Here is a 10,417-nt window from a genome sequence, read left to right as displayed (position 1 = left end):
CTGTGACGCATCCACTCCTCCACGTGTGCGGAAGTGCGTCAGTGGTCCGTGTGACCAGAGGACTGTAGAGCTCACGGTAAGAGTTAATTTATGTCTCATAACTATCATAAACACACAAAACAACATTGAAGTTGAAAAAATCCGATTTGGCGCGTGAACATACGCGTTTATAAACTCACTAGGTTTGTTATAAACACACACACACGTAACAGATCAGAAGCTCAAAGTCACATGGAGGTTAAAACACACAGATTTACACAACCGCAGTTAAAACATGAAAAACAGACAGACGCAAATATACGCGCACAGAATGAGCGATGGATTTATAAAGGCTCATTGTCTGTCAGACTGTCAACAGTCATTCATAACAACACTCACATTATCTCACATTGAATAACATACTTGCTTCTTATTTCTACATTATGTTTGTCGAAAACACGCTAAATTGATATTATGTAAAAAATAGCAAATAGCATTTTTCAACGTTTAGTGCCTCTATATATGTGTGTGTGTGTTTTGCGCAATTATAATATTAGATATTATACAAATATTAGCCTATAATATAAACTCTAAAATGTGTAGGCTGTACAATACCTGTCAAAAGTTTGGAAATATTGTTTTCAATGTTTTTGAAAGAGTCCAAAACTCTCCATGGCTGCATTTATTTGATAACAAATACTGTAATATTGTGTAATATTATTATTTCTATTTAAAATAACTGTTTTCTATGTGAATATATGTTAAAGTGTAATTTATTCCTGTGATCAAAGCTGAATTTTCAGCATCATTACTCCAGTCTTCAGTGTCACAGGATCCTTCAGAAATCAGTATAATATGATGATCTTCTGCTCAAGAAACATTTATGATTATTATCAGAAGTAGTTGTGATTTAATGTTTATGCAGAAATGGTGATGCTTTTTTAGGATTCTTTGATGAATATAAAGTATTTTTTTGCATTTACAATTTATTTAAAATGAATTTTTTTTAGTATTTGTAACATTATAAATGTCATCACTGTCAATTTTGTTAAATATAATGCGTCCTTGATGAATAAAAGTATTCATTTCTCTCTCTCTTTTTAAATTTTACCACAAATTTCTGAATGGTATCACAGTTTCCATAAAAATATGAAGCAGCAAAACTGTTTCAACACTAATAATAATAATAATCATAAATGTTTCTTAAGCATCATTTCATCATATTAGAATGATTTCTGAAGGATCATGTGACACTGAAGACTGGAGTAATGATGCTGAAAATACAGAAACAAGCTATATTCACACAGAAAACAGTTCTATCTCTAAAGTGATATGTTGTATGATGTTGAATGTGTGTGTTTTCAGATGGCGTTCAGGCTCCTGGTGCGGAGAGTGTGTGGAGTGTCTGTGCGAGATCTCCAGCGTCTGCCGGCCAGTGTGTCGTTCTCCTCGTGTCTGTTCCCGTCTCCTGCGCTCCTCTCCCGCTCGATCCCATCTCTCCCGCTCCTCTCGTCCCGCAGGAGTGTGTCGTTCTCCTCGTGTCTGATCCCGTCTCCTGCGCTCCTCTCCCGCTCGCTCCCGTCTCTCCCGCTCCTCTCGTCCCGCAGGAGTGTGTCGTTCAGCGTGCAGGACCACGACGACTTCACCGAGAGGGTCATCAACAGCCAGCTGCCTGTCCTCATAGACTTCCACGCACAGTACGTACACACACACACACACACACACACACACACACTCACTCTGACGGAGAGAGAGATCATCTGTAATTCAAGGACTGCAGACGTAAACGAGTCGATGAGTTACTATGATATTATAAGTGTTAGGATCGATATTAACGCTGCTTTTGGAAAGAGTTTTTCATAGATGTGTCTGCTGAATTAATATTATTATTATTATAATACGGCTGTTTCAGCTGGTAAATGGTGATAAATAAATATTATTAAATTAATATTAGGCAAGGCAAGTTTATTTATATTGCACACTTCATACACAACGGTATTTCAAAGTGCTTTACATGGAGAACGAATTAAAATAATCACAATAAATGCATAAGAAATAAAAATTATCATGCATAATAAATAAAAATAACAATCGTATTTAACTTAAATCAATAAATTTCAATGTTATTAATATTAAAGTAATATTATCAGTTGTTAGCTTCAGTCTGCAAATGGTATATTGCAAATATGATTAAAGGTATTAATATTAGATACAATTAATATTATTAAAGAAGTTTCATTCAGTAAACCATAGTTTATATTAATAATAATATTATTAGTAATATCACTTTATTGAAATGTATATTATTTAACGGTAGTTACAGTAGGTAAACTGTAATTAATATAATATTATTAAAGTTACTTATTTAAAAAGATGATTATTAAATGGACGTTTCAGTCGGGAAACCGTAATTAAAATGTTTGATTTTGTAAAAAATAATTCTGAAGAAAGACGAACATAAATTGTGATGAAGACTGTGTAAGCCCGGCTAGATCGATATATCTACATCATTAAGTGTGCGTGAATGTTTGACTATTCTTTTTAACTCTTTACTGAAAATAATGTTATAGTCGATTAGAATAAAATCAAATGTTAACAATTTATTATGTCAGGTAAATGTATCATACCAATTGCATAATCAGATAAAGATAATAGATACAAACATCAAATGCTCTAGAATAAAGAGAGAAGATGCAATACCTTGACATTATAAAATACCTGATGTGGAGTGTTTTGCGTACACTTCGCATCACGGGCTAGTCTGGGTTACAGAATCGGGTAACACTTTATTTCGATAGTCCACTTCAGACATTCTTCTAACTATAAGTAACTTTGCAGCTACATGTCAACTAACTGTCATTGGAGTATTAGTAGACTGTCTGCTTAATATCTGCTAACACTAGATTTTGTTGATTCTACTGACTATAAGTATCAAGGGAAATTATGTAGGTTAGGATTGTTTAGGCGAGGCTTGCGTCTCGAATGCTGTTAATTTGCTTTGTTCTCTCAGAGAATTGCGCTATCTTCCAGTTCTTCCAGTTTCTCCAGACTTACAGCACAAATATTTTAAATGAAATTCAGTAATTTAATATTATTTAAAGATAGTTTCAGTCTGTAAATTGTAAGTAAAACTAATGTTACAAATAATACTTAATGAACTTTAATATTATTAAACAGAATTTTCAGTCTGTAAACACTAATTAATATTTTCTTATTAATTAATATCATTGAAAATATTTTTTCTATTAAAGCAAACTGCAGTTAAACTAATGATCTACAGTATATTAGTGGTGGAAGAATATGTTTTTTTTTTCAAATTATTTTATAATTAAATTGTTTTTAGTTTTGTCTATACTTTAAAAAAAAAACTATACTTTTAAAAAAATTTGTCCTGTATTATTTCTAAAATACATTCATCATTTTTTACTAACAGTGACACTATGATGTATTAAATATACATTTTTATGTCACGGCAACTGGGTTTGTTCAGATTATAAAATGTCATGTGGTGCGACTCACCAAAAACATATTTATTGTGAATTAATAATTTATGATATTTTAGATTAAAAAAAGGAATACTTAAAGACAATAGTTGAAATATTTTTTTCCTTGAAGAATGTAGAAAACTGTGAGAAACTTTTAAAAACGAATGCGCAGTCACACGTCAAACTGTACGGAAAATATCTTTCTATTTTTTACACCATGTTTACACCACATGACATCAAATCAAAACTTTTCTTTAAAAGGGTTTAAAGGTTTCTAGAAATGGTGTGTGTGTTCAGATCGGTGTTGATAGTGTGTGTTTGACGCCTCACTGACAGGTTTGTGTTTATTCAGTGATCATGTCAGCTGATCTCAGGTCAGTTTCTGCAAGCCTCAGTCTGATGATAGTTCTCTGAGTTGTAAATATGAAGTGTGTGTGGTAGGAAGCGTCAGGTAATCTGATTGCTGGTGTGTGTGTGTGTTGTAGGTGGTGCGGCCCCTGTAAAATCCTCGGCCCTCGGCTGGAGAAGGCCATCGCCAAACAGAAGGGCAGAGTCACAATGGCCAAAGTGGACATCGATGAACACACAGACCTCGCCATCGAGTACGGGGTACGACACGCGGTTATTAACACACATTAATTCACACAGATCCGGGCGATTAATATGCTGTGCAGTACTTGGTAGCCCTGTCCGCATAAATGAATTAGAAATAAACATATATTTATATATTTATTATAATAAACTTGTAGGCTATTGCAGTATATTAAATCGTTTTTTGACCTAATTATTTTGCACTGAAAAGACACACTCGAGTCTGTCGGCTCTGACAGCGTTGCATCACGTGCACCTGCGCAATATAGCCTATGATTTCCGAAAATAGTACTATGTCAACTAGTGATGTCAGCACAAGAACTGTTGAGGAATATGCAACATAATTTAGGCAATTGTTTTGTCATAATGTTATGATAACTGACAGACACTATCATTTCTGTGCATGTCCTCGCACAGCTGAAGCTCAGCTTCGCGGCTGAGACACAAATAGACTATTAATTTAAAGCTTTTACTCTTAAACACACAAGGCACTTCCACTTTAATGAAAAATTGCTTCCAGCGTGGTCTGGGTGTGTCTGGGGGATGCTACCGTCGTTGCGTGCGGGTGCGCCTGCAGCTAACTTATAAAACGATTATTTCTAATTGGCATATTTCAATGTTTTATGCCAATTCTTATATGTTCATTCATAAAGCAACTCAAAACAGACGGGGCAACTAAACGCAGACAAGTTAGCTTACCGTTTTTAGGTGATATGCCATGTTTGATGTCGAGCTGTGATATGCAAACTTTGCCTTCGACTTTTTTTCTATTTTCTATTTTCATAAAATACTGCCACACTCCCTATGTCTTTGACATGGTAGATTACTCTGACATTAAATTAAACGCTAAATTCAGCAAACCACCATGGATGATGCAGACCAATGCCTTAGTAGTTCTTTCTTCAATCTGTCTCCAGTGGGTTGGGCTAATCCAAAAAAGTGAAAACAAGGAGGGTGTTCTGAAGACAGACTGTTACCTGTGAAAAAGGGGTGGTCTGAAAACACCCCCATTAGCAATTAGTGATGAAATGAATGTAACGAAATGAATGCGGCAAAAGGCGACCAATCAGAATTTTAGTCGAGCCAGAACGTATCGACCAATTAGTCGACTGGGAGATTACAGCCCTATTTATTTTATATTTTATTTCCACCCACTAGATTTTTAACTGTTTTTTTTATTTCCAACAATACACTTACTAGATTTTTATTACTGTTTTCCTTTTTTATTTTTTTATTTCTAAAATTTCACTCATTAGATTTTTTTACCGTTTTATTCTATTTTATTTCCAACATTACACTCACTAGATTTTTTTTCACTGTTTTGTTTTATATTATATTTCCAACACTAACTACACACACTAGATTTTATTCTATCATATTCCCAGGACTACAGTCAGTTGAATTGCTGGTGTATCGCATATATCATATATACTGCATATTAGGGCTTGGTATTGACACAAATTTCACAATTCGATTAGATTTCGATTCACAAGCTTGCAATTCGATTTGATTAAATATTGATTATTTTGGATATCAGGTACAATACATGGCAAATTTTTTCAAGGAAAATAGGGATACTCCACTTTTTTTGGAAATAGGCTCATTTTACAACTCCCCCAGAGTTAAACTGTTGAGTTTTACCGATTTTGAATCCATTCAGCCGATCTCCGGTTCTGGCAGTACCACTTTTAGCATAGCTTAGCATACATCATTGAACTGGACAAGACAAAAAATGAGCAAAGAGTTTTGATATTTTTCCTATTTAAAACTTGACTCTTCTGTAGTTACATCGTGCACTAAGACCGACGGAAAATGTAAAGTTGCGATTTTCTAGGCTGATATGGCTAGGAACTATACTCTCATTCCTGCGTAATAATCAAGAAACAGCAGGCGCAATGATATGACGCAGCGCCTGAAAATAGTCCCCTGCTCGGTAACTTCCAACGTGACCGGGACTCATGGTACGTCAGTAAAGTTTCTTGATTATTACGCAGGAATGAGAGTATAGTTCCTAGCCATATCAGCCTAGTTAATCGCAACTTTACATTTTCCGTCGGTCTTAGTGCACGATGTAACTACAGAAGAGTCAAGTTTTAAATAGGAAAAATATCGAAACTCTTTGCTCATTTTTTTTTTTTTTGAGAAATGCTAATGGTCTTGTCCACTTCAATGATGTATGCTAAGCTATGCTAAAAGTGGCACAGCCAGAACCGGAGATCGGCTGAATGGATTCAAAAACGGTAAAACTTTCCCTCCCCCTTAAAGAGTATCACTTTAACTTAATGCTGTAAACTATGGGAGTCAGTTGTAGCCTATATGATTCATTAGCCTACTATAATATTGAAGGTAAAAATTTACTGATTTATAGCTATACAAAAACTTAAATTACAATTTTATTTATTTTTATAATAAGAAAGTTATATGAAATATAAACATTTAAATGGTGGCTGTCAGAAAAACTTGCCAGATTTATCCAAACATGCATTAAATATTGAAGAACATTACAAATTGTGATGAATATGGTGCATATATTCAGCAAAATGCTCCTCTCTAGAGATTATTTTTCTAGCTGGTCACATATGTTTTTTTTTAGGTAAATGTGACGTAACATGACATTGTTTACAAGCGGTTTTACTGACGTCTTTCCAAGGTTGAAACACTGATTGAGCGATTCCATGAGACATGATACGGATTTCGATGAGTTGTTCTCTATCTTTTAAAGTAACACTATGTAGTCTTTCAACCTTCATAATATATTTCCAAGACCCTTGTGATGGTACATCGACTTACAATAGGTTAAACGACACGTCTGCCATAGCTTGGTCTGTATCGCTTTTACTGGCACTATGTAACTTCGGGTTTCGGGTAGTAACCGGAGCACAAAAAGAACTACAAAATTCGACTGCTTTACGGCATACATAGTTTTTCTTCGTTTGTGATGTCTTTCATAAAATCATGCATCATACTCCACCTTGTCTGTGGCCATTGTTGATTCCAAAGCCGGTGCTGGATGAACAGCGAGCGTGCGCGTGCGACGGTAGGCTAAATTATTTACGACAGCGGTAATGGACAATTCCGCTTCCAACCTGTAGGGCGACCGCAGAAGAAAAGTTCCTTGGTGTTGTTTTAACACATTTTTTATGTCAGTAACTGGTGTTAAGGCGGAAGAGGAGATCATGTGCTGCTGCTTCTCTTGAGCTGAGCTGCGCGGGCCAGAGCGATCTCACGCCACAGCGCCAAAACCGTATTTATGTTTTTGAGTTTTGTAAGAAAATGGACGTAATTTTAAATCTGAGACTTTATTTCATATCAATAGTAACAAAGCACAAAGATTATTGCGTTTATTGGATGGGATGCGCGCTACAATGACTACGTTTACATGCAGCCAATTTTCGGGTTATGTCCGGGTTAAGGTCACTATTCGGGTTTCTGAAACATTAGGGATAACCCGTTTACATGCGTGAGCAGAGAGAGTTTCTCCTGTATACATGGAATTGCAATATCCCGATGTAAACGGCGACGCACGGTTAGCGTCTGGACGTACGGACCACCTTAAGACACAATATGCGTCATTTCCGATTCTTCTTCCTGTATCCAAAGACAACAACAACAGCAGCAGCACGCGGATAATGAATAGTTCGGGCAGATAGCGATCGCCTTTGTTTGCGCTTTGGTGCTGGTACTGACCTCGCTCCAAATGTACGCTGTGCTGCGTCTCGCCATGTTTACTTCCGGTATACTGCACGCGGGTTTTTGTATGCGCCGAGAAGTTCCTCTACTCAAAAGACCAAGATTCCTTGCGAATAGAACATGCGCAGAACACAAATCATTATGGGGATATGCCGATACGCGTTACATGACCAAAAATTCGGGTTAGAAAAGGGGGTACCCCAGGTATCATATCCTGGTTTTTAAAATCCAGGATATGAGCATATTCGGGTTTTTGCCGGTGTTTACATGGCCGTGCGTGACCGGGTTATTCCTAATATCCCGGTTTTGAACGGGTTATTGGCTGCATGTAAACGTAGTCAGTGTTTCATTCATTCATCAAATAAAAACAGGATGACTAATCGATTCTTGGGATTTAAGAATCGCTATCGGTTCGTAAAAATGAGAATCGAATAATATCAAGAAATCAATATTTTTTACCCAGCCCTACTGCATATAGTTTTCTTTTATTTATTTAGATATAAATATATACTCCTTGTATATTAATATTACTAAAAATAACACTAGTATGAGACTGGCAGCTCAGAGAAAAAAAAAACACACGCACTTTCATTACTAACATTGCAAACAAAATGATGTGTAAGTATTTTATTTCAGCGAGTGCCAAGGCAGTTTAACTCTAGTTCAAGTTAAACTAACTAAATCTTATACGCGAATACAAATTAATAAAAACATAGCAAATGACAAAATCACACAACCAAAATGACTAAAACTTGAACTAAAATGAAATCAGAAAATCAAAATATTAAAGGGTTAGTTCACCCAAAAATGAAAATGATGTCATTAATGACTGTGTCATCTTAAACTGTGTTCCGAAGATAAACGGAGGTCTTACGGGCTTGGAGCGACATGAGGGTGAGTCATTAATGACATCATTTTCATTTTTGGGTGAACTAACCCTTTAATATAAACTATAATAGTCTCAATGATACACAAATAACAGTGTTTCTTAGAGACCACAGGAATAAAATCTATATAGATTCATTTTTTTTTCACATGATAACTTTCTGATATATAGAAATACGCTTCATTTCTCTACAGTGTTTTTCCAGATGTCTTTTATTATTTCTCTGGCATATTTGATTCTGATTGGTCAAAAAGGAAAATAAATGAATCTCAACCGTACACGGGAATGATTCCTCCGATTGTTATGGGATGCTGATTGTTTCTGATGTGCTGTATAGGTGTCGGCCGTTCCCACGGTGATCGCCATGCGGGGCGGTGATGTCATCGACCAGTTTGTGGGCATCAAAGATGAAGACCAGCTGGATTCCTTTGTGCAGAAGCTGATTGGACAGTGAAGCTGTCAATCACGCTCCTCTAGCCCCGCCTACCTCCCTCTGGAAACTCCATTACATCTGATTACAAACACGGACAACTGCTGCAACCCGGACCGTCTCCGCCTCACCATCTCTCCTGCTTTCATTAACTGTGTCTGTGTCGTCACGTGCGTTTTAGAGGGAAGTGCTTTAACCGTGTTTACCGCGGTACAAGTGTAGTAAAGTGTTGTCGGAGAACTGATCGACTCATCCGGGACACACGAGGCCGACCTTCCTGCGTTTCACACCTGAAGGCCTACTAATGTGAAAGTGTGTGATGATTACAGACGTGTGTGTGTTCGTCTCCGTTTGCTTTTTTTTTTTTGGATATGACTGTGAATGCATGGGATTGATGATGGTTTTGTTTAGACTTTAACTCAAATAAACTGTAATATAACCAACTTGTCAAGTGAAATTATGAACTCGGACTGTTTGGCTGGTGTTGAATATATATATATATATATATAAACAGTTTTCAGGTTCATTAATCTAATTGTGTGTCTCCGGAAAATAGTGATCTATGACATTATATGCTGAATATCAAAGTCTTTTGTGTCTGTTTGTTAATGAGGGATTTGTGGACACATTAATGTATCAAGATTTGTGGAGTTAAAGTTGTAGTTTTGAAGTAAAAAGATTAGACCTTTGGGGTAAGTTGAGCCACACAGAATTAGCACAAAGCGGCATGTTGTTATTTGTTAAATTGAATAATTATTGCAATTAAAGTAACACTATGTGGTTTGTCAACCTTCATAATATATTTCCAAGACCCTTGTGATGATACATCGACTTACAATAGGTTGAATGACACGTCTGCCATAGCTTGGTCTGTATCGCTTTTACTGGCACTGTAACTTCGGGTTTCGGGTAGTAACCGGAGCACAAAAAGAACTACAAAATTCGACTGCTTTACGGCATACATAGTTTTTCTTCTTTTGTGATGTCTTTCATAAAATCATGCATCATACTCCACCTTGTCTGTGGCCATTGTTGATTCCAATGATTTGCTGGATGAACAGCGAGCGTGCGCGTGCGACGGTAGGCTAAATTATTTACGACAGCGGTAATGGACAATTCCGCTTCCAACCTGTAGGGCGACCGCAGAGGAAAAGTTCCTTGGTGTTGTTTTAATGGGGTTATTATTTAATATTTCCATAAATTAGATGTAAATTTTAGACATCTTCGCTTTTTACTGTTTCTATTATGACATATCTTCAGTTAAAATATGGGCAATTAAATAAGTAAATAAGCCTGTATAAAAGTCATAGAATAATTTTACCTTTCAGATTAATATCTTTTAACATAACTAAATTG

The 10,417-nt window shown here is 36.2% G+C and overlaps 1 protein-coding gene across 2 annotated transcripts; it reads left to right on the top strand.

Annotated features, from left to right (window-relative positions):
- Window positions 1-3: 3 nt before the first annotated feature.
- txn2 (thioredoxin 2) lies at window positions 4-10,075 on the top strand. Of its 2 annotated transcripts, XM_077202512.1 has the most exons (5): window positions 4-76; window positions 1,345-1,472; window positions 1,560-1,676; window positions 3,950-4,073; window positions 8,969-10,075. In XM_077202512.1, the coding sequence occupies exons 2-5, from the start codon at window positions 1,345-1,347 to the stop codon at window positions 9,083-9,085; spliced, it is 486 nt and encodes a 161-aa protein (XP_077058627.1). In that variant the 5' UTR covers window positions 4-76; the 3' UTR covers window positions 9,086-10,075. The 2 variants fall into 2 exon arrangements, with proteins under 2 accessions (XP_077058627.1, XP_077058626.1); XM_077202511.1 differs by having other exon boundaries at window positions 1,345-1,676.
- Window positions 10,076-10,417: the final 342 nt, after the last annotated feature.

Source organism: Siphateles boraxobius, unplaced genomic scaffold, assembly GCF_051911475.1.
Source record: "Siphateles boraxobius isolate OS27281-9 unplaced genomic scaffold, OSU_SipBor_1 49, whole genome shotgun sequence".
Classification (NCBI taxonomy): Eukaryota; Metazoa; Chordata; class Actinopteri; order Cypriniformes; family Leuciscidae; genus Siphateles; species Siphateles boraxobius.
Note: the sequence above shows the minus strand (reverse complement) of the source record. Positions and strands in the feature narration are given on the sequence as shown.

What these genes read in the sequence shown, in the direction of transcription:
- txn2 (XM_077202511.1), top strand. Translation starts at nt 1,345, where the DNA reads ATGGCGTTCAGGCTCCTGGTGCGGAGAGTGTGTGGAGTGTCTGTGCGA. An exon ending in CTCATAGACTTCCACGCACA is followed by an intron (nt 1,677 to 3,949) that starts GTACGTACACAC and finishes TGTGTGTTGTAG; the next exon opens with GTGGTGCGGCCCCTGTAAAA. An exon ending in ACCTCGCCATCGAGTACGGG is followed by an intron (nt 4,074 to 8,968) that starts GTACGACACGCG and finishes TGTGCTGTATAG; the next exon opens with GTGTCGGCCGTTCCCACGGT.